The sequence below is a fragment of the Ranitomeya imitator genome, chromosome 4, assembly GCF_032444005.1.
Source record: "Ranitomeya imitator isolate aRanImi1 chromosome 4, aRanImi1.pri, whole genome shotgun sequence".
In the NCBI taxonomy this organism is placed as follows: domain Eukaryota; kingdom Metazoa; phylum Chordata; class Amphibia; order Anura; family Dendrobatidae; genus Ranitomeya; species Ranitomeya imitator.
Genome location: NC_091285.1, coordinates 484,310,031 through 484,335,802, shown reverse-complemented (window position 1 = coordinate 484,335,802; position 25,772 = coordinate 484,310,031). Strand labels below are relative to the sequence as shown.

General features: G+C 43.4%; 1 protein-coding gene across 2 annotated transcripts in view; it reads right to left on the bottom strand.

Annotated features, from left to right (window-relative positions):
* The window catches only part of CCPG1 (cell cycle progression 1), an 86,632-nt gene that overhangs the window by 47,490 nt on the left and 13,370 nt on the right, over window positions 1–25,772 (bottom strand). For both annotated transcript variants that reach the window (XM_069765953.1, XM_069765954.1), the window contains exon 5: window positions 10,172–10,439. In XM_069765953.1, the coding sequence (XP_069622054.1) occupies window positions 10,172–10,439 (268 nt within the window). The remainder of the gene's footprint in view (window positions 1–10,171; window positions 10,440–25,772) is intronic.

Here is a 25,772-nt window from a genome sequence, read left to right as displayed (position 1 = left end):
ATCTATCCAGGATCGGGATCATCGCCGCTGGGAGAACCTGCTGCTGATCAAGTAAGTGCCTGTCCCCTCACGATACCCCTTACACTGTGCATTGCCTGAGGCCACTGCACCGGGTCAAGCCACCCGTGACATCCCCCTCAAGAGACAGACCCCATTGGTCCGGTGCTGGGTATCCCGGTCTCTTGGGCGTCACAATTGGCGTCTCGAACAGGATCTAGCCAGCCCGTATACCGGGTATTGTGTGCCGTGATTGGAGCCCAAAACTGTGAAAACTTGGATGAGAAATCTTGAAAATTGACTTTATTACAGAAAAATCCATTTCCCATTGAAAACTATTGAAAGTGACTTTTCCCCATTGGTTATAATGGAGTAAAGATGGCCGCCATCCCCTGAGGTAATCACTTCATAACCGTTAGGCACGAGACTGTTAATAGAGCTACGCCATCACCTGAGCCCCAGTCTAACTGAAAAACTTCAGAATCCGCCATTACAGAGCGCGGTGGGTGGGAGCAGCAGGGGGCGTGTCATTGTGGGCGGCACCAAGCTGAGCGCTCTGACATCAGAGCAAGGGGAAAATCGATCCTGCTGCACAGCGGAACGAATCTACACTATCCCGACGGAAGCGGAGAACCGGAAGGGTCCGGATTAACTAAGGGGGCACAGTATGTCGCAGCACGGAGACGCCGCAGCACCCGGCGACGCTAATGCAGCTGAAAGACAGAGTGTCGATAGAGAGTCCGGTAGCGCAGCGGTGCAAGGAGTGGCACCCATCATGCCGGTGCTGATGCCATATACCCCGGGTGGCCCATGGCTTCCAATGTATGAAGGTGAGCCTAATACCCTTGACGATTTCAGAGAAAAGATGCTGGCCCATTTTGACATGTTCCCTGTGGGTGAAGTTCAGCGTGTTAGTCTCCTGATGATGCAGTTAAGTGGCCATGCTAAGCGAGAAGTCACAGCATGGGCAGCTGATCTAAAAGGCACTGTTGAACGCATATTTGCTGGATTAAAAGCTACATTTGAAACCACTGCCAGCAGCAAAGCTAAAGTACGATTCTTTAATTGCAAACAAAAAGTTAATGAGGGCGTGAGAGACTTTGCCTTAAACCTGCAGGAAGCCCTTAAATCACTTACACTGGCTGAACCCATTTTTAACACCGGAGCGGATAAACTGCTAAGAGATCAATTTATTGAGGGACTCTACACCCCTTCTCACCGGGGGCATGTGAGCATGCTTGTTTTTAAGAACCCTGAATTGACATTTGCCCAATTAAAGGAGAGCGTTATACGTCTCCAGCTGGCAGAGGCACCTCGGGATCAGGAGCCTGCGCAACTCATGGCAGAGGCTCCTCAACAACATGGAGTACCAGTGACATCAGCTATGTCCGGGGCCATTGCTAAGCCCCTGGGGCCCAGTACTAATGAGGCTCTTCAACAAAAGCTTGACTCTTTAACTGATGTTGTTGCTTCAATGGCTAAAACCATGCAGGAGATGAGAGGACCCAAGATGGAGTTGTCAAACCGTAGAGAAGGTGTTCCATGGATGAGACCCCGGAGATACCCGACATGGAGAGGACGACTCCGCGACCGCTACCAACCGGATGGACAGCCCATTTGCCGCCGTTGCCAGCAGCCAGGCCACTTTGCACGAGATTGTGATTTAAACGGGAATCCCCTGGGAATGCGGGCCGCTTCGCAGGAATGAACTTTCAAGGCCCAACACCCTGGCACGACAGGTACATCGGAGGACGACCCATTATCCCTATCGTGCTGGGCGGAATGCCCCTCAACGCTTTGCTGGACACAGGTTCCCAGATTTCATCTATACCGTATATCCTTTATAAGAGGTACTGGGCTGATGCAGATATTGATAAAGGGGCCTCTGATGTTGAACTAGATATATGGGCCAGTAATGGTAAGTTGGTACCGAAACTAGGATTCAGGGAGATGACCATAAAGATTGGTAAAGTAGAATTGAAGAAACAGGGTATAATTGTTGTTGATGTTGACCGGCGGAACTGTGAACCAACTGTATTGATAGGAATGAATGTGTTAGAGAACTGCTTTTCCAAAGTCATTTCTGTCTTACAGCAAATTGCTGAAACTGCCCAATCCTGCCAGCAGAGAGTTCTCCGGAGGGAAATAAAAGTATTGATGTTAAGGCAACAGGTAGAAGTTGCAGGTGGAGAAATCCGCAGTGTGAGGGTAAGTGATTCAACGTCTATTGTAATCCCACCAAAAACAGAAATGCTGGTATGGTGTAGAGCAGCCATTGGTACTAAGGGACGAGATTATCAAGCCTTAATAGAACCAGTGTACACCGACAGCAGGCCCACTATACTCACAGCACGAGGGATAGTCGAGGTACACCGGGGACGAGTGCCGGTACGACTTTTGAACTGTGGAGAGGAAGAGGTCACTTTGCCAAGGTATGCTACAATGGCAAAGCTATATACTGTTGACAACAATGCCATCACAACCATTGAGCCCTTAGAACCAACCTGTCAGGTGGAAGGCAATGGCTCAGATGGAGAAATGGAGGATTGGTGCCAACAGCTACACGTGGGCATAAATTCAACACCTACCCATCAAAAACAAGGGGTGTATAGGCTAGTGACGGAATATGAACAAGTCTTCAGTAAACACCCATTGGACTTCGGACGGATAGAAGGGGTAGAACACACAATCCCCACAGGTGACCATCCCCCAATAAAAGAAAGATATAGACCCATACCGCCCGCTCACTATCAATGTGCAAAAGATATGCTGAGGGAAATGAAACAGGCCGGGGTAATAAGAGACAGCTGTAGCCCCTGGGCGGCCCCTCTAGTGATTGTCAAAAAAAAAGATGGAACTATGAGAATGTGCGTAGACTACCGGCAGATTAATAACATCACCCATAAAGATGCCTACCCTTTGCCTAGGATAGAAGAGTCCTTGACTGCTTTGAAATCTGCTAATTATTTTTCCACCTTAGACTTAACAAGCGGGTATTGGCAAGTCCCTGTGGCTGAGAGAGATAAGGAAAAGACGGCATTCACCACACCAATGGGTCTAAGTGAATTTAATCGCATGCCGTTCGGACTCTGCAATGCATCCGGTACCTTCCAGCGGCTGATGGAATGCTGCCTCGGACACAAGAACTTCGAGACCGTCCTCCTGTACCTAGATGATGTGATCGTCTACTCAAAGACTTACGAACAACACTTAATAGACCTGGCAGAAGTGTTCGAAGCCTTATCCAGGTATGGCATGAAAATCAAGCCATCCAAATGTCACCTTCTCAAGCCAAAGGTACAGTACCTGGGACACATCGTGAGTTCGGAGGGAGTAGCACCGGATCCCGAGAAAATAACCGCCATAAGGGATTGGCCGAGACCTACCAGCGCAAAAGAAGTGAGGCAATTCCTGGGATTGGTGGGTTACTATCGCAGATTTATAAAAGGATTTACCAAGTTGGCAGCACCCTTGCAAGACGCCTTGGTAGGGCAGACGAAGAAACCTTCAAACCGAAACCCTCCTTTCCAGTGGAACGACGAAAGGGAAGACTCCTTTGAACAACTAAAGAAGGCACTAACCGGAGAAGAGGTTCTGGCATACCCAGATTACCATCAACCTTTCATCCTCTACACCGATGCCAGTAATGTGGGACTAGGAGCGGTGCTGTCACAAAAGCAAGAAGGTCGGGAGAAAGTCATCGCCTCTGCAAGTAGAAAGCTCCGGCCTACTGAAAGAAATGCAGAAAATTATAGCTCCTTCAAATTGGAACTACTGGCAGTAGTTTGGCTGTGACGGAACGTTTCAAACACTATCTGGCCGCTGCAGAATTTATTGTCTATACTGACAACAATCCGTTGACCCACCTGGACACAGCCAAATTAGGTGCGTTAGAACAGCGATGGATAGCCCGGTTATCTAATTACAACTTCAAGATCAAGTATCGAGCAGGTCGCAAGAATGGAAATGCCGATGCCCTATCCCGGATGCCACACTTGAGAGATGTAGAAGAAGAAATGGGGGAGCTTGAAGAAATTGAACTACCAGCCTTCCATCATCCCAAGGCAAAACATCATCAGTCAAGTACCTATCAGAAACAACAAGAGGTGAATTTTAATCCGTTAGCACACCATAGATGGGCTGACACCCAAGACAGCAATCCGGCTGTGAAGTTGGTGAAGGAACTGTTAACTGAGCAAAGTGCATATCCCGATGAGGATGCCCCAGAAGAGACGCATCAACTCTGGAAAGAGAGAGGCAAAATGTTCCTGTATCAAGGGAAGCTCTGTAGAAGGTACACCAATCCGAAAACACATGAATTGGTTTGGCAGATTATCGTGCCTAAACAAGATGTCAACATGGTCCTCGAAGCTTACCATAATGGTGCTGGTCACTTTGGTTGGAAAAAGTTAGAAGTACTTCTAAGAGAAAGATTTTATTGGGTCGGGATGAGAATATCAATCGAACAGTGGTGCAGAAATTGTGGCCCGTGCAACCTCAGAAGAAACGATCAAAAGAACCAAAGAGCACCACTGCAGCCCATAATCACCAAACAACCACTTGAACTTGTAGCCATAGACCACGTGAAGTTAATACCAAGCCGGTCCGGCTAGGTCTATGCCTTGACCATCGTGGACCATTATTCACGCTTCTTGGTAGTAGTACCCGTAAAAGATCTGACAGCAAAAACAGCAGCCAAAGCGTTCCAAACGTACTTTTGTAGACCCCATGGATATCCGGAACAGGTTCTCACCGACCAAGGTACAGCCTTTGAATCAGAGATCTTCAGAGAATTCTGTAATATGTATGGTTGCAAAAAGATCAGGACGACGGCCTATCATCCACAAACAAACGGCTTATGCGAGAAGATGAACCATATTGTAATAGACCTACTAAAGACTTTACCTGAGACAGAAAGGAATCAATGGCCAGAGAAATTGCCTGACTTGGTGGATCTGTATAATCATGTCCCGGTGAGCTCCACCAACTGCACCCCAGCTTATCTTATGCGTGCAAGACCCGGCCAATTACCAATCGATCTAGAAATGGGAATTCTGAAACCAGACGCAGAAGTTCAAGACTCCAATTGGGATATCATACGGCAAAAGCAGTATCGCCAAGTGCAAGAGAGTGTGGAAAGAAGCCTTCAGCAAACTAGAGAAAGACAAGAGCGAACTTTCAACCAGAATGCTCTAGCGACCCAATTAAGACCGGGTGACCAAGTGCTCAAGAGAAATCGTCGAACCAATAAACTGGACAATCGGTGGGAAGCCGTACCCTACACAGTTTTACCAACAAGAGTGGATAATCCTAAAATGTGTCTCATTAGCAAAAACGGAGGCTTAACATCTGTATTAGTGTCAAGAGACAATCTTAAATTATGTCCGGAAGCATTGAAAGAGCCAGACGTTGTCCAGCCAGAACCAGAAGTTATTCAACCCATACAGGTTCAACCAGTAAAGGAAAAAGAAGAGGAAGTGTATCACACCTGTATAGGAGACTTTCCCAAAACCCTACTAACATACCATGGTGCAGTAGTGGTTCCCATGGTGGCCTTTTATCCAACACCGAACCCAATACCAGAAATCCCAAGACAGGAAGAGGCTGACCCCGTACTACAGGAGGTTCCAGGCCAGGAAGAACAGATTCCTGAAAAGAGTAATCCCATTCACGGTGGACTTGCCAACTCCATAGTTATGGAATTATCTTTAGCAGAGCGGGCAGATACTACATCCGCAGTAGACAGTAGTACTCCACATGAAGAGATACCGCTATTACGTAGATCACAGCGTAGTACCCAGGGTCAATTATCGGCCAGGTATGCAGATTACCAACTATAAAGCTCATAATGTGAATTGTATATATGTTATGCCGTATATAGTTAAACAGAAAATGTAGTATAGTCATTGTTATCAGTCTGCAACGTTTAAGCCCAGTACCTACAGAGACTTGTCTGTATGAACTTCTTGCATATTCTTGAACTTGTTATCAGCCCGGAGGCACTAAATCAAAGCTCCGGAAAGACTGCTTTTTGAACTTTGCTTTTTGCTCTTTTTGAACTTTCTTTAGACTTTATATTGAGTACCTTCAAGGGTAGAACTGTATTAATGGACGCTATTTGAAGTGACTTTTTACAGAACTCTATTTTTGTTTCCTTGAGTGGTTTTTGTAACTTTTCATTTTTAAGACTCTGCACATATTAATTGTTATTTCAAAATGTTATCGTCCCACAGTCCCGGAATACTGTTCTTAACTGAGGGGGAATGTGGCACCCCTAGGGGTATTTGCCACAAAAATAGTTACTGACACTAGACACAAATACTAAAATAGCAAAACTGCACTACCACCTCCGGCCAGAAGGGGGAGCTCCAGAGACTCCCCTTAATCCATTCTGGTCTGAGAGAAGAAATGGCAGTTGGGCTAAGGAGCTGAAAGTGAGAGGTCATACAGCTGAATTTCTAACAGCCCTATGACGGTTTCCAGGCCCAAATCACCGGCCTGAGGAGAAGAGGGACAGAGAAAAGGGACATTGTGAGAACCGGGTAGCATTAATCACTACCCAGAACAGGCGCAAAGACGGATACCGGATCCGTGGCTGTATTCATTATATATAATACAGCAACCGGAAAAACGTGAGGTGATATCAGCTTCACTAGGGCCAGACGCAGCAACAGACACAGAGTTCAGCGGTACTCCCGGAGGGGGTAAGCCGATAAAAGGACTCGGGTTGCGCGTCGAACCAGGACCCGGAGGGGACAGATTGGGCCAGCAGCCAGTTCACATACAGCAGCAGGGCCACACAGAAATTGCGCACAATAAGAGGCGAAGACCCCGGCAGGGTCAAAGTAACTCAGAGTTCCCATACAGACTCCGGTGACAGGACTGGTTGTAAATCCTTTTATGTTAAAGTAAACTGGTTAAACGTTTCAGTGCCTCAGTCTTTCATTTGGACAATAGCCATCTATCCAGGATCGGGATCATCGCCGCTGGGAGAACCTGCTGCTGATCAAGTAAGTGCCTGTCCCCTCACGATACCCCTTACACTGTGCATTGCCTGAGGCCACAGCACCGGGTCAAGCCACCCGTGACATCCCCCTCAAGAGACAGACCCCATTGGTCCGGTGCTGGGTATCCCGGTCTCTTGGGCGTCACAGCTGCACACGCCATTCTCTACCTGATCTCGTCTAAATGTGCCTGTTGCACTGTCTTTATATGGAATATTTGCTATATGTACCAATATGATTGAATTGATGATGGTTTTTGTAAAAAATGTATACCTTTAAGAATTATCTGGACCGTGGTGCTCCAAATCTTCTCTGCTTTAAATACATCAGCAAACACCTCCCGTTGTCAAAGCAGCAAAAAAAAAATGCATGTTTCTGTTATTTAAAATAATTCCCCTTTAATCAAATTCTGCGTAAAAATGTTATTTTACACAGAAATTACTTACTAATTATAACAAAAAACTCATTATATGGCTTGACATGTTAGAACAATGAGTACCATCATTTCTATAGTAAACAGGACAAATTAAACACTTAAAGAGTACTAACATGCTTCAAGGGGTTGTCCGGCCTTGGGCTATAAGTCTGCAGTCACTCCATGTGACTGCAGACATGTGATTCCTCACATCATTTGCACTGCATGCTGTGAGAAATCTTTGGTGCCGGCAGCGGGCGGTCATGTGACCCCAAATATGTGATTTGCTTACTTCTGGCCACAATCAGACTAGACGTGTCCGCCCTTGCTCAATACACTTGCATTGAGTATATCAGTATATCAAGATATAGTACACATTTTTTAAAATTCCCTAGCTATAATGGTGATACTTAATAAAACCATTTCCTACAAGAATTGCTAGTTTATCCTTTTGATGTACAAGGTATAAACCACACTCATAACCTGCTGCATGCAATGTAGTCACAGAGTATAAAACAGACTAGTAAAATTATAGCTGACACGTGCTTATTACACGGATAAATAGGAATGGCTGAATACAGCCCAACATATGGAGGGGAAATGTGTAACATGTACTATTCAAGTGCATTTGTTAGTTGTTTGGTGGCAGAGCTGCTAAAAAAGCATAACTGGTGTTATTAGCAGGTTTGTCAGACAGGAGCATGCTCACTGAGCCACCACCTTACTTTAATAGGTATCTTCCTCACTGCTCCATGGAGTTTCTGTTTGTGCCAACACAAAGAGGTGAAACAAACAGAGAAAAAGAAAGCCAAGAATGGAAAAATCAATACACAAAAGAAAAAGAAAATGACAGGTTAAAATACATGCAAAAGCATGAATAAAACATTGTACATAGTATATATTACATATCAACACATGGTTGGCATGTAGGCAGCTTGTGGCAACCAATGGTTTCATGAAGTCGTTATACTCAAGTTTGTGTCTTGAGCAGCTCAGAGCTATGCAGTCTCCTTACTTCCTGGTCTCTTCTCCTTCAGTGATAGCTCTAGCGAATGGTAGAGCTGTAGTATTAGTAGAACTAGAAAGTTCAGCACAAGTTCTGTTACAACACATTCAGCCATCAGTGCTTTGTTCTGGAATGTGCATTGCTATCACTATAGTTACACCGAGAACACAGAGATAACAGGGCACTTACACAATCAGTGAGAGCAAAGAGCCCCAAATAGCAGACCTGCTCTCAAAGCTGCAGGGCTGGTGATTTATAACAGAATTCCCCTTCAGAAGATGAGAGGGATGGAGGGTGGTTGAGCTGACTGCTGTATAGAAATCAATGGGCTGGAGAGAGGCGGCTTGTATGTTAAGAGTTAACCCCTCACCTAAAATATAACTACTGTGCACTCTGAGTCAGGGACTGGAGGCCAAGCTCCATGAAAGCAAGCTATTCACTGTAAAAGATAAAAGTTCTCATTGCAGGAGAATGACAGCGGAAAGAAAAAGCAAGTCAAATTTCTTTCAACAGCATGAAAATATGCAGTTAAGAACTTGAGAATACACTTTTAATTTTTTTTTACAAACATTAATTACATTGTGGGAAATATCTATTAGCGTATGAAAGGGTCTTTTCATCCATCACCACTTAATCCAATTTCCTCTGCCGTTCATATATGTGTAACTATGTTAGGGTTGATGGTAAATTATAGTCAAAATGTTCTGCAACAACTAAAAGACATTTCTAGCAACAACAAAAAAAAAAAAAAACAACTTATTTTTCTAGCAGAATTGCATTGTGCATTTGTTTTACATCAATCAGAAAAAAAAATCAATGGTGGAAACAAAAAAAAAAAAGTTCTGATCACACCACATGTTTAGTCTGGAATGTCTAAGATAGGAACATAATTACAGTGTCTATCTAAAGATGGTAACAGATGGGAGGAAGACCAAAACTTTAGCCAAAAAACAAAAACCGAAAGACTGACATTATTGGCTTCCACTATTTTATGGGAGCTCAGTGGTTAGCACGGTTTCCTTGCAACGCTGGGGTCCTGGGTTCAAATCTGACATGATCAATATGGTTGCTGATTGGCTGCAGGGTCCAGGATCAGTCAGCAAGGTCACAGCTTCTGGGAAGGCAGAGACATTCAGCAAGGAGGATAATGTGAGGGTGGTGAGGGTTTTAGCTTTAACCCCCTGGCTGCCATGCGATTTTAGCTTTTCATCAGACAATCTTTTTAAAGGCTTAGAGGATTGACCAGGGTCCTCCCTCATTCCTTTGCACACAGATGTAATCATGTTGCTAATGTAAATTATGCAAGAGCTTAAAAAAATGTTATCACACCTCAGACATGGGATATGCCATAAGTGTCAGATAAGTGTGGCTACTACCTCTGGGATCCACACCCACCTTGAGAACAGGGTCTCATCTCATGGCTGTTGTCATCTTTGTTCACTTCTATGGAAACTTAAAAAATTAGCAAAGCAAACATGCTCGGCTATACTTGGGAAGTCTTCTACAGAAATGAAGAGAGCCACGCGTGTCCACTCTACCACCCCGGGCCATGCGCTGTAAGTCTCCCGCTGTCAGAGACGGACAGCAGCGAGCTCAGCTCCACCTACTGTAGCTGTCAGACACATGACGGCTGTATAACACAGCCTTATCTGCCAGGACAGATAACGGCTCAGAGACCCGACATATGATGTAATAGTATATAATCTGTCGGGATCCATTTATCTAACATAATATCAGTATGCGACTTACCAGATTCTGGCTGGGTGAAGGTGTACTGGCTACTAGAAGAAAAGCTCATGTTAAGATCGTTGCTTCCAGACAAGGCTTCTGGAATCTCCTCCACTTCTTCATTGGGTCCAACTTCATCCACTTTGGGGGTTTCCAGAGTAACAATGTCAGAGTCATCGCTAACAGCCTCGCAATGGCTGTCCTCACCCAAAGCGCCCTCATCACCAGGAAGGTCTTCATGTACAAGTGAGCTGTCAGGTTTTGTGCATGGGCTGTAAGAAGTCAAAAGCTGCCAAAAATAACAGAATAAAGTCTGTGACAAAGAAAAATTACCAACACATATTTAATGTAATGCCTGAGAGGAGCAGTGACCACTTCAGATATAACTGCCTTACTAAACAACTGTATTGCCAAGGAAATTGGGGAGCACCTTTTCTTAAGGTACTTTCACACATAACGATATTGTTAACGATATCGTTGCTTTTTGTGACGTAGCAACGATATCGTTAATGAAATCGTTATGTGTGACAGCGACCAACGATCAGGCCCCTGCTGGGAGATCGTTGGTCGCTGAATAAAGTCCAGAACTTTATTTGGTCGCTGGACTCCTGCTGACATCGCTGGATCGGCGTGTGTGACACCGATCCAGCAATGTCTTCACTGGTAACCAGGGTAAACATCGGGTAACTAAGCGCAGGGCCGCGCTTAGTAACCCGATGTTTACCCTGGTTACCATCCTAAAAGTAAAAAAAAACAAACGCTACATACTTACCTACAGCCGTCTGTCCTCCAGCGCTGTGCTCTGCTCTCCTCCTGTACTGTCTGTGAGCGTCGGTCAGCCGGAAAGCAGAGCGGTGACGTCACCGCTCTGCTTTCCGGCCGCTGTGCTCACACAGACAGTACAGGAGGAGTGCAGAGCACAGCGCTGGAGGACGGCTGTAGGTAAGTATGTAGTGTTTGTTTTTTTTTACTTTTAGGATGGTAACCAGGGTAAACATCGGGTTACTAAGCGCAGCCCTGCGCTTAGTTACCCGATGTTTACCCTGGTTACCGGCATCGTTGGTCGCTGGAGAGCGGTCTGTGTGACAGCTCTCCAGCGACCAAACAGCGACGCTGCAGCGATCCGGATCGTTGTCGGTATCGCTGCAGCGTCGCTAAATGTGAAGGGGCCTTTATAACTCTGATAAACTGACAAATTGTGTTCCCAATTGGGGGGGGGGGGGGGGGTTCGTACACAGATCAACATACTCAGCTCCAGATACTACAGCGAAAGGTTGTTTAGGGACACCCCAACCATTAACACCCAGTTGTCAATACAGAATCAACCAAGAACCAAGGGGAAAAATGGAGCCGCGTCTCATCTACAAGATAACTTTTACAAAAAAAGCTCAGAAAGGATCACACCTTGAGCCAAAACGTTGCAAGAGCCCATACTGGCTAATAACCCACCATATATTTTTTCTAAGAAGGAGTGCCATCTTCTTTTTTGTATTATATTGATGAACGGTCTTACACACACACACACAGTGACATGTGAAAGTTTGGGCACCCCTGGTGAAAATTACTGCTAGTGTGAACAGTTAAGCAAGTTGAAGATGAAATGATCTCTAAAAAGCCTAAAGTTAAAGATGACACATTTCTTTTGTATTTTAGGAAAAAAAAAAAAAAAAAATTTATATATATATATATATATATATATATATATATATATATATATATATATATATATATATATATACACACACAGTTACCGTATATACTCGAGTATAAGCCGAGATTTTCAGTCCAAATTTTTGGGCTGAAAGTGCCCCTCTCGGCTTATACTCGAGTCACGGTGGGCGGCAGGGTCGGCGGGTGAGGGGGAGAGGGCGCTGAGGCATACTTACCTGCTTCCAGCGATCCTGACGCTCCCCGCCTGTCCCACGGTCTTCGGTGCGGCAGTTCTTCCACTGTTCAGCGATCACGTGGGACCGCTTATTAGAGAAATGAATATGCGGCTCCACCTCCCATAGGGGTGGAGCCACATAGTCATTTCTCTAATCAGCGGTAACGGTGATCGCTGAACAGTGGAAGAACTGCAGCACCGTAGACCAGCTGTCCGGGAGAAGGAGCCGGATGCCGGGACCAGGTAAGTATCGCATATTTACCTGTCCCCGTTCCAGCCGCCGGGCGCCGCTCCATATTCCCGGCGTCTATCCTCTCTGACTGTGCAGGTCAGAGGGCGCGATGACGCATATAGTGTGCGCGGCGCCCTCTGCCTGATCAGTCAGTGCGGAGAGACGCCGGGACCGGACGCTGGGAGCTGCAAGCAAGAGAGGTGAGTATGGCATTTTTTTTTTTTATTGCAGCAGCGGCACAGATTTATGTGGAGCATCTATGGGGAAATATGAACGGTGCAGAGCACTGTATGGGGCACAGCTATGGGGCAATAATGAACGGTGCAGAGCACTATATGGCAGCTATGGGGCAATAATGAACGGTGCAGAGCACTATATGGCACAGCTATGGGGAAATATGAACGGTGCAGAGCACTATATGGGGCACAGCTATGGGGCAATAATGAACGGTGCAGAGCACTATATGGCACAGCTATGGGGCAATAATGAACGGTGCAGAGCACTATATGGCACAGCTATGGGGCAATAATGAACAGTGCAGAGCACTATATGGCACAGCTATGGGGCAATAATGAACAGTGCAGAGCACTATATGGCAGCTATGGGGCAATAATGAACGGTGCAGAGCACTATATGGCACAGTTATGGGGCAATAATGAACAGTGCAGAGCACTATATGGCACAGCTATGGGGCAATAGAACAGTGCAGAGCACTATATGGGGCACAGCTATGGGGCAATAATGAACGGTGCAGAGCACTATATGGCACAGCTATGGGGAAATAATGAACAGTGCAGAGCACTATATGGCACAGCTATGGGGAAATATGAACGGTGCAGAGCACTATATGGGGCACAGCTATGGGGCAATAACGAACAGTGCAGAGCACTATATGGCACAGCTATGGGACAATAATGAATGGTGCAGAGCACTATATGGCACAGCTATGGGACAATAATGAACGGTGCAGAGCACTATATGGCACAGCTATGGGACAATAATGAACGGTGCAGAGCACTATATGGCACAGCTATGGGGCAATAATGAACGGTGCAGAGCACTATATGGCACAGCTATGGGGCAATAATGAACGGTGCAGAGCACTATATGGCACAGCTATGGGGCAAGAATGAACGGTGCAGAGCACTATATGGCACAGCTATGGGGCAAAAATGAACGGTGCAGAGCACTATATGGCACAGCTATGGGACAATAATGAACGGTGCAGAGCACTATATGGCACAGCTATGGGGCAATAATGAACGGTGCAGAGCACTATATGGCACAGCTATGGGGCAATAATGAACGGTGCAGAGCACTATATGGCACAGCTATGGGGCAATAATGAACGGTGCAGAGCACTATATGGCACAGCTATGGGGCAATAATGAACAGTGCAGAGCACTATATGGCACAGCTATGGGGCAAAAATGAACGGTGCAGAGCACTATATGGCACAGCTATGGGGCAAGAATGAACGGTGCAGAGCACTATATGGCACAGCTATGGGGCAATAATGAACGGTGCAGAGCACTATATGGCACAGCTATGGGGCAATAATGAACGGTGCAGAGCACTATATGGCACAGATATGGGGCAATAATGAACGGTGCAGAGCACTATATGGCACAGCTATGGGGCAATAATGAACGGTGCAGAGCACTATATGGCACAGATATGGGGCAATAATGAATGGTGCAGAGCACTATATGGCACAGCTATCGGGCAATAAAGGGTGCAGAGCACTATATGGCACAGATATGGGGCAATAATGAACGGTGCAGAGCACTATATGGCACAGCTATCGGGCAATAATGAACGGTGCAGAGCACTATATGGCACAGATATGGGGCAATAATGAACGGTGCAGAGCACTATATGGCACAGCTATGGGGAAATAATGATCTATTTTTATTTTTGAAATTCACCGGCAAATGCTGCACTCCCACCCTAGGCTTATACTCGAGTCAATAAGTTTTCCCAGTTTTTGCCCCATAGCTGTGCCATATAGTGCTCTGCACCGTTCAGTGCAGAGCACTATATGGCACAGCTATGGGGAAATATGAACGGTGCAGAGCACTATATGGCACAGCTATGGGGCAATAATGAACGGTGCAGAGCACTATATGGCACAGCTATGGGGCAATAATGAACGGTGCAGAGCACTATATGGCACAGCTATGGGGCAATAATGAACGGTGCAGAGCACTATATGGCACAGCTATGGGGAAATAATGATCTATTTTTATTTTTGAAATTCACCGGTAAATGCTGCACTTCCACCCTAGGCTTATACTCGAGTCAATAAGTTTTCCCAGTTTTTTGTGGCAAAATTAGGGGGGGGGGTCGGCTTATATTCGGGTCGGCTTATACTCGAGTATATACGGTATATGAAAAAGTTTGGGCACCCCTATTAATCTTAAGCTTAATGGTTTATAAAAATTGTTTTTTTTGCAACAGCTATTTCAGATTCATATATCTAATAACTGTTGGACACAGTAATGTTTCTGCATTGAAATGAGGTTTATTGTACTAACAGAAAATGTGCAATCTGCATTCAAACAAAATTTGACAGGTGCATAAGTATGGGCACCCTTATTTTCTTGTTTTAAATACTCCTACCTACTTTTTACTGACTTACTAAAGCACTTTTTTTTGGTTTTCTAACCTCATTGAGCTTTGAACTTCATAGCCAGGTGTATGCAATCATGAGAAAAGCTACTTAAAGTGGCCACTTGCAAGTTGTTCTCCTGTTTGAATCTCCTCTGAAGAGTGGCATCATGGGCTCCTCAAAACAACTGTCTAATGATCTGAAAACAAAGATTATTCAACATAGTTGTTCAGGGGAAGGATACAAAAAAGCTGTCTCAGAGATTTAACCTGTCAATTTCCACTGTGAGGAACATAGTAAGGAAATGGAAGAACACAGGTACAGTTCTTGTTAAAGCCAGAAGTGGCAGGCCAAGAAAAACATCAGAAAGGAAGGGAAGAAGAATGGTGAGATCAGTCAAGGACAATCCTCAGACCACCTCCAGAGAGCTGCAGCATCAGCTTGCTGCAGATGGTGTCACTGTACATCGGTCAACTATACAACGCACTTTGCACAAGGAGAAGCTGTATGGGAGAGTGATGCGAAAGAAGCCGTTTCTGCAAGCATGCCACAAACAGAGTTGGCTGAGGTATGCAAAAGCACATTTGGAGAAGCCAATTTCTTTTTGGAAGAAGGTCCTGTGGACTGATGAAACCAAGATTGAGTTGTTTGGTCATACAAAAAGGCGTTATGCATGGCGGCCAAAAAACATAGCATTCCAAGAAAAACACTTGCTACCCACAGTAAAATTTGGTGGAGGTTCCATCATGCTATGGGGCTGTGTGGCCAATGCCGACACCGGGAATCTTGTTAAAGTTGAGGGACGCATGGATTCCTCTCAGTATCAGCAGATTATTGACAATAATGTTCATGAATCAGTGACAAAGTTGAAGTTACGCAGGGGATGGATCTTTCAGCAAGACAATGATCCAAAACACCGCTCCAAATCTACTCAGGCATTCATGCAGAGGAACAATTACACTGTTCTGTAAAGGCCATCCCAGTCCCCAGACCTGAATATCATCGAACATCTGTGGGATCATTTGAAGAGTGCTGTCCATGCTCTGCAACCATCAAACTTAACTGAACTGGAATTGTTTTGTAAAGAGGAATGGTCAAAAATACCTTCATCCAGGATCCAGGAACTCATTAAAAGCTACAGGAAGCGACTAGAGGCTGTTATTTTTGCAAAACGAGGATCTACTAAATATTAATGTCACTTTTCTGGTGGGGTGCCCATACTTATGCACCTGTCAAATCTTGTTTGAATGCAGATTGCACATTTTCTGTTAGTACAATAAACCTCATTTCAAGGCAGAAACATTACTGTGTCCAACAGTTATTAGATATATGAAACTGAAGTAGCTGTTGCAAAAAAAAACAATTTTTATAAAACATTAAGCTTATGATTAATAGGGGTGCCCAAACTTTTTCATATAACTGTGTGTATATATATATATATATATATATATATATATATATATATATACACAGGTCCTTCTCAAAAAATTAGCATATAGTGTTAAATTTCATTATTTACCATAATGTAATGATTACAATTAAACTTTCATATATTATAGATTCATTATCCACCAACTGAAATTTGTCAGGTCTTTTATTGTTTTAATACTGATGATTTTGGCATACAACTCCTGATAACCCAAAAAACCTGTCTCAATAAATTAGCATATTTCACCCATCCAATCAAATAAAAGTGTTTTTTAATAACAAACAAAAAAACCAACAAATAATAATGTTCAGTTATGCACTCAATACTTGGTCGGGAATCCTTTGGCAGAAATGACTGCTTCAATGCGGCGTGGCATGGAGGCAATCAGCCTGTGACACTGCTGAGATGTTATGGAGGCCCAGGATGCTTCAATAGCGGCCTTAAGCTCATCCAGAGTGTTGGGTCTTGCGTCTCTCAACTTTCTCTTCACAATATCCCACAGATTCTCTATGGGGTTCAGGTCAGGAGAGTTGGCAGGCCAATTGAGCACAGTAATACCATGGTCAGTAAACCATTTACCAGTGGTTTTGGCACTGTGAGCAGGTGCCAGGTCGTGCTGAAAAATGAAATCTTCATCTCCATAAAGCATTTCAGCCGATGGAAGCATGAAGTGCTCCAAAATCTCCTGATAGCTAGCTGCATTGACCCTGCCCTTGATGAAACACAGTGGACCAACACCAGCAGCTGACATGGCACCCCACACCATCACTGACTGTGGGTACTTGACACTGGACTTCAGGCATTTTGGCATTTCCTTCTCCCCAGTCTTCCTCCAGACTCTGGCACCTTGATTTCCGAATGACATGCAAAATTTGCTTTCATCAGAAAAAAGTACTTGGGACCACTTAGCAACAGTCCAGTGCTGCTTCTCTGTAGCTCAAAAGTGGCTTTACCTGGGGAATGCGGCACCTGTAGCCCATTTCCTGCACACGCCTGTGCACGGTGGCTCTGGATGTTTCCACACCAGACTCAGTCCACTGCTTCCTCAGGTTCCCCAAGGTCTGGAATCGGTCCTTCTCCACAATCTTCCTCAGGGTCCGGTCTCCTCTTCTCGTTGTACAGCGTTTTCTGGCACATTGTTTCCTTCCAACAGACTTACCATTGAGGTGCCTTGATACAGCACTCTGGGAACAGCCTATTTGTTGAGAAATTTCTTTCTGGGTCTTACCCTCTTGCTTGAGGGTGTCAATGATGGCTTTCTTGACATCTGTCAGGTCGCTAGTCTTACCCATGATGGGGGTTTTGAGTAATGAACCAGGCAGGGAGTTTATAAAAGCCTCAGGTATCTTTTGCATGTGTTTAGAGTTAATTAGTTGATTCAGAAGATTAGGGTAATAGGTCGTTTAGAGAACCTTTTCTTGATATGCTAATTTATTGAGACAGGTTTTTTGGGTTATCAGGAGTTGTATGCCAAAATCATCAGTATTAAAACAATAAAAGACCTGACAAATTTCAGTTGGTGGATAATGAATCTATAATATATGAAAGTTTAATTGTAATCATTACATTATGGTAAATAATGAAATTTAACACTATATGCTAATTTTTTGAGAAGGACCTGTATATATATATATATATATATATATATATATATATATATATATATATATATATATATATATATATATATATATATCTTTTAGTTTCTCCAGCGACCAGTCCAATGGTAGAGTAAAATATACCTCTTATTTATCCATTAAAAAGTTCCAGATTTCTTCAGTTACAATATTGCATACATACATACATATACAGTGGGGCAAAAAAGTATTTAGTCAGTCAGCAATAGTGCAAGTTCCACCACTTAAAAAGATGAGAGGCGTCTGTAATTTACATCATAGGTAGACCTCAACTATGGGAGACAAACTGAGAAAAAAAAAATCCAGAAAATCACATTGTCTGTTTTTTTAACATTTTATTTGCATATTATGGTGGAAAATAAGTATTTGGTCAGAAACAAAATTTCATCTCAATACTTTGTAATATATCCTTTGCTGGCAATGACAGAGGTCAAACGTTTTCTGTAAATCTTCACAAGGTTGCCACACACTGTTGTTGGTATGTTGGCCCATTCCTACATGCAGATCTCCTCTAGATCAGTGATGTTTTTGGCTTTTCGCTTGGCAACACAGACTTTCAACTCCCTCCAAAGGTTTTCTATAGGGTTGAGATCTGCAGACTGGCTAGGCCACTCCAGGACCTTGAAATGCTTCTTACGAAGCCACTCCTTCGTTGCCCATGCGGTGTGCTTTGGATCATTGTCATGTTGAAAGACCCAGCCACGTTTCATCTTCAATGCCCTTGCTGATGTAAGGAGGTTTGCACTCAAAATCTCACGATACATGGCCCCATTCATTCTTTCATGTACCCGGATCAGTCGTCCTGGCCCCTTTGCAGAGAAACAGCCCCAAAGCATGATGTTTCCACCACCATGCTTTACAGTAGGTATGGTGTTTGATGGATGCAACTCAGTATTCTTTTTCCTCCAAACATGACAAGTTGTGTTTCTACCAAACAGTTCCAGTTTGGTTTCATCAGACCATAGGACATTCTCCCAAAACTCCTCTGGATCATCCAAATGCTCTCTAGCAAACTTCAGACGGGCCCGGACATGTACTGGCTTAAGCAGTGGGACACGTCTGGCACTGTAGGATCTGAGTCCATGGTGACGTAGTGTGTTACTTATGGTAGGCCTTGTTATATTGGTCCCAGCTCTCTGCAGTTCATTCACTAGGTCCCCCCGCGTGGTTCTGGGATTTTTGCTCACCGTTCTTGTGATCATTCTGACCCCACAGGGTGGGATTTTGCGTGGAGCCCCAGATCGAGGGAGATTATCAATGGTCTTGTATGTCTTCCATTTTCTAATTATTGCTCCCACTGTTGATTTCTTCACTCCAAGCTGGTTGGATATTGCAGAATCAGACTTCCCAGCATGGTGCAGGGCTACAATTTTGTTTCTGGTGTCCTTTGACAGCTCTTTGGTCTTCACCATAGTGGAGTTTGGAGTCAGACTGTTTGAGGGTGTGCACAGGTGTCTTTTTATACTGATAAGTTTAAACAGGTGCCATTACTACAGGTAATGAGTGGAGGAAAGAGGAGACTCTTAAAGAAGAAGTTACAGGTCTGTGAGAGCCAGAAATCTTGATTGTTTGTTTCTGACCAAATACTTATTTTCCACCATAATATGCAAAAAAAATGATAAAAAAACAGACAATGTGATTTTCCGGATTTTTTTTTCTCAGTTTGTCTCCCATAGTTGAGGTCTACCTATGATGTAAATTACAGACGCCTCTCATCTTTTTAAGTGGTGGAACTTGCACTATTGCTGACTGACTAAATACTTTTTTGCCCCACTGTATATATACACACTCATACACACATATACACACTCATACACACATATACACACATACAGGGTGGGCCATTTATATGGATACACCTATATATAATGGGAATGGTTGGTGATATCAACTTCCTGTTTGTGGCACATTAGTATATGGGAGGGGGAAAACTTTTCAAGATGGGTGGTGACCATGGCGGCCATTTTGAAGCCATTTTGGATCCAACTTTTTTTCAATGGGAAGAGGGTCATGTGACATCAAACTTATTGAGAATTTCACAAGAAAAACAATGGTGCGCTTGGTTTTAACATAACTTTATTCTTTCATGAGTAATTTACAAGTTTACGACCACTTATAAAATGTGTTCAAAGTGCTGCCCATTGTGTTGGATTGTCAGTGCAAACCTCATCTCCTACTCTTGACACACTGATAGCAACACTGCAGAAGAAATGCTAGCACAGGCTTCCAGTATCCATTGTTTCAGATGCTGGACATCTCGTATCTTCACAGCATAGACAATTGCCTTCAAAGGACCCCAAAGACAAAAGTCTAAGGGGGTCAGATCGGGAGACCTTGGTGGCCATTCAACTGGCCCAAGACGACCAATCCACTTTGCAGGAAACAGTTAATGTAGAAATGCTCGGACATGACACCCAAGATGGTGCACCACCACCATGGTGTCAGGTCGGAGCATTCCTATATGAACATTTTCCTGGAAAGTGGATTGGTCTTCGTGGGCCAGTTGAATGGCCACCAAGGTCTCCTGATCTGACCCCCTTAGACTTACAACCACCAAAACAGAAAACAGAGATCCCTAAAAAATAACTTTTAATAATACCATTAAAAAACTATATTTATCCAAGATATTAAAACAGTATTAAATGTACCTAATGGACCCTAGCATGAACTACAATGAGTCCTACCTGGCAGTGGAGGTTGGCACCCTACTTTTCTGCGGTTGGCGCCCCCACTCCTCGACGGCTAACCCTTTAAGGCCCTATTAAGGACCTAGAATAGAAGAAAGGCTAAATACGCCCTACTCTCAACACCTATACTAATCACCTGCCTGCCAGTGGAGGTTGGCACCCTACTTTACTGCGGTAGGCGCCCCCACTCAACGGTGGCTAGCCCTAGGGTCCCTAATAATCCCTAAAATAAAGGATAGACAAACAGATATTGTCCCACAAACACCGCGATACCCGTAGAAGAGAGAAAAAAAACACAAAACGAGAAAATAAGATCCCAGAAATAGATAGATAATAAATTTGGAAATCATAAGAAATAGCACTGTACTCTAATGCTATACCACAAAGGGTAAGCCAATAATGTTATAGTGGAGGCACTATGTTAGCCTCCAGGTAATATGATACTGCCCAAATACGGGTATGCTGGGTGCAGCAATTTTAATGTCCACAAACAGAAACCCAGCACTCAACTGAGGAACCACTCTCGTGACATTGTATATCAGTATTTGATGTCAAAATAACAACTAGTATGTGTCCATAAATATGGCACAACAACCATGACACAGAGTGGACAAAAAAGACAAGCTACAAGGCAGCACCTGGGATCACAATCACCACTAAACAATAAAGTGGCGAAACTTCATCAAAATATATAACACATGAGAATTTAAGGACACAATCGTCCTAATGTCCTAATGTCCTAATCGTCCTTAAAACTAATCCCAAACTGTTCTTCAACTATATCAATAGTAAAAGAATAAAAACTGAAAATGTAGGCCCCTTAAAAAATATTGAGGAAAGAATGGTTGTAGATGACGAGGAAAAAGCTAACATATTAAACACCTTCTTCTCCACGGTATTCACGGTGGAAAATGAAATGCTAGGTGAAATCCCAAGAAACAATGAAAACCCTATATTAAGGGTCACCAATCTAACCCAAGAAGAGGTGCGAAACCGGCTAAATAAGATTAAAATAGATAAATCTCCGGGTCCAGATGGCATACACCCACGAGTACTAAGAGAACTAAGTAATGTAATAGATAAACCATTATTTCTTATTTTTAGTGACTCTATAGCGACAGGGTCTGTTCCGCAGGACTGGCGCATAGCAAATGTGGTGCCAATATTCAAAAAGGGCTCTAAAAGTGAACCTGGAAATTATAGGCCAGTAAGTCTAACCTCTATTGTTGGTAAAATATTTGAAGGGTTTCTGAGGGATGTTATTCTGGATTATCTCAATGAGAATAACTGTTTAACTCCATATCAGCATGGGTTTATGAGAAATCGCTCCTGTCAAACCAATCTAATCAGTTTTTATGAAGAGGTAAGCTATAGACTGGACCACGGTGAGTCATTGGACGTGGTATATCTCGATTTTTCCAAAGCGTTTGATACCGTGCCGCACAAGAGGTTGGTACACAAAATGAGAATGCTTGGTCTGGGGGAAAATGTGTGTAAATGGGTTAGTAACTGGCTTAGTGATAGAAAGCAGAGGGTGGTTATAAATGGTATAGTTTCTAACTGGGTCGCTGTGACCAGTGGGGTACCGCAGGGGTCAGTATTGGGACCTGTTCTCTTCAACATATTCATTAATGATCTGGTAGAAGGTTTACACAGTAAAATATCGATATTTGCAGATGATACAAAACTATGTAAAGCAGTTAATACAAGAGAAGATAGTATTCTGCTACAGATGGATCTGGATAAGTTGGAAACTTGGGCTGAAAGGTGGCAGATGAGGTTTAACAATGATAAATGTAAGGTTATACACATGGGAAGAGGGAATCAATATCACCATTACACACTGAACGGGAAACCACTGGGTAAATCTGACAGGGAGAAGGACTTGGGGATCCTAGTTAATGATAAACTTACCTGGAGCAGCCAGTGCCAGGCAGCAGCTGCCAAGGCAAACAGGATCATGGGGTGCATTAAAAGAGGTCTGGATACACATGATGAGAGCATTATACTGCCTCTGTACAAATCCCTAGTTAGACCGCACATGGAGTACTGTGTCCAGTTTTGGGCACCGGTGCTCAGGAAGGATATAATGGAACTAGAGAGAGTACAAAGGAGGGCAACAAAATTAATAAAGGGGATGGGAGAACTACAATACCCAGATAGATTAGCGAAATTAGGATTATTTAGTCTAGAAAAAAGACGACTGAGGGGCGATCTAATAACCATGTATAAGTATATAAGGGGACAATACAAATATCTCGCTGAGGATCTGTTTATACCAAGGAAGGTGACGGGCACAAGGGGGCATTCTTTGCGTCTGGAGGAGAGAAGGTTTTTCCACCAACATAGAAGAGGATTCTTTACTGTTAGGGCAGTGAGAATCTGGAATTGCTTGCCTGAGGAGGTGGTGATGGCGAACTCAGTCGAGGGGTTCAAGAGAGGCCTGGATGTCTTCCTGGAGCAGAACAATATTGTATCATACAATTATTAGGTTCTGTAGAAGGACGTAGATCTGGGGATTTATTATGATGGAATATAGGCTGAACTGGATGGACAAATGTCTTTTTTCGGCCTTACTAACTATGTTACTATGTTACTATGTAATGGTGCAGAAATAGACAGTCAGACTTAGATGTCACCAATATACTCATCTATTTGTTGTATTCTCATGGTTTGAACCCGGCTGCTGCCACAAAATCCAGAGCGGTACTATGGACATAACCAGCATCTGTCAGATGGTCCCCAAGCAATGGGCATTGCTTGGGGACCATCTGACAGATGCTGGTTATGTCCATAGTACCGCTCTGGATTTTGTGGCAGCAGCCGGGTTCAAACCATGAGAATACAACAAATAGATGAGTATATTGGTGACATCTAAGTCTGACTGTCTATTTCTGCACCATTAGGACGATTGTGTCCTTAAATTCTCATGTGTTATATATTTTGATGAAGTTTCGCCACTTTATTGTTTAGTGGTGATTGTGATCCCAGGTGCTGCCTTGTAGCTTGTCTTTTTTGTCCACTCTGTGTCATGGTTGTTGTGCCATATTTATGGACACATACTAGTTGTTATTTTGACATCAAATACTGATATACAATGTCACGAGAGTGGTTCCTCAGTTGAGTGCTGGGTTTCTGTTTGTGGACATTAAAATTGCTGCACCCAGCATACCCGTATTTGGGCAGTATCATATTACCTGGAGGCTAACATAGTGCCTCCACTATAACATTATTGGCTTACCCTTTGTGGTATAGCATTAGAGTACAGTGCTATTTCTTATGATTTCCAAATTTATTATCTATCTATTTCTGGGATCTTATTTTCTCGTTTTGTGTTTTTTTTCTCTCTCCTACGATTATCGCGGTGTTTGTGGGACAATATCTGTTTGTCTATCCTTTATTTTAGGGATTATTAGGGACCCTAGGGCTAGCCACCGTTGAGTGGGGGCGCCTACCGCAGTAAAGTAGGGTGCCAACCTCCACTGGCAGGCAGGTGATTAGTATAGGTGTTGAGAGTAGGGCGTATTTAGCCTTTCTTCTATTCTAGGTCCTTAATAGGGCCTTAAAGGGTTAGCCGTCGAGGAGTGGGGGCGCCAACCGCAGAAAAGTAGGGTGCCAACCTCCACTGCCAGGTAGGACTCATTGTAGTTCATGCTAGGGTCCATTAGGTACATTTAATACTGTTTTAATATCTTGGATAAATATAGTTTTTTAATGGTATTATTAAAAGTTATTTTTTAGGGATCTCTGTTTTCTGTTTTGGTGGTTATATGTCTCTGAGATTCCGTACTATTGTTATTGGGTTTTTCAAATCCCCTTAGACTTACCTCTGGGGTCATCTGAAGGCAACTTTAGAATAGCGCTTTTTTTTTTTTTAAACAAATTTTGGAATTTTTTTTCACCGCTTAGATAAAAAAAAGAGTCTAGACATGTTTGGTCTCTATGAATTCGTAATGGCCTGGAGAATCATAATGGCAGGCCAGTCTAGTGAATATAGTAAAAGAGCAAAACAAAAAAATATTGCAGAACTGCCCTTTTTTTGCAAATTCACCGCACTTGGAATTTATTTTCTCGTTTTTCAGTACACGATATGTTAAAACCAATGGTGTTGTTCAAAAGTACAACTCATCTCGCAAAAAACAAGCCCTCACAAGGCCATATTGACCAAAAAATAAAAAAAAGTTATGGCCGTGGGAAGAAGGGGAGCAAAAAACTAAAAACTAAAAACGCAAAAACGAAAATATCTCCGGTCATGAACGGGAAAAAATGTAAAAGATGAAAATATATTATATATTTATTTTTTGTGTGCCTATAATACAAAGTAAATGTGTCATCTTTAACTTGAGGTATTTCAGAAATCATTTTATCTTCAACTTGCTCAACTGTTCACAATAACCATAATTTTGACAAGGTGTGGCCAAACCTTTAAAAGGCAATATACATACATATACATGTGTGTGTTATATGCATAGACACATTTACCCACACACGCCAGATTTTTTAAAGTCCTTTTTTAGTGAAATTGAACTGGTGATCACTTGTCCGTGGTAAAGAAAAAAAACACTCCACTTACTACTCTGAACTACATCCAACATCAACTGAAAAAGTCTAACACAGACGATCAAGTTTTGTACAGATGTCCGTGCCAGGCTGGCATTAGCAGCAGAATATGGTCTGAATCAATATTTTTTCCTCAGCTGTTTAAAGTCTGCAGCATATGGCCAGCCAAAGAACCAAGGTTAATAAAATACAGTGCAGGAATGAACATACTTCAGCCAATCCAAGCTTGCCAGCAACCTAAAAGTGACTACATCTGCAATGCTAGACTCCAGCTGATAAAGAGGTTGGCCACTTTGTCTTGTTAGTGCAGCTTTATTCACACACTGACCAGCACTTCTGTCCATACAATGCACTAAGAGAAAGCGGTCAACCCCCTTACAGGGAACCAGTCACCAGGTGTGGCTGATCTATAATAATAATAATCTTTATTTTTATATAGCGCTAACATTCTGCAGCGCCTTACAGGTTGCACACATTATCGTTGCTGTCCCCGTTGGGGCTCACTAAATTCCCTATCAGTATGTCTTTGGCTATGGGATACAGCCATCACCTTTCAGGCCCGATATACAGAATTCTATAAT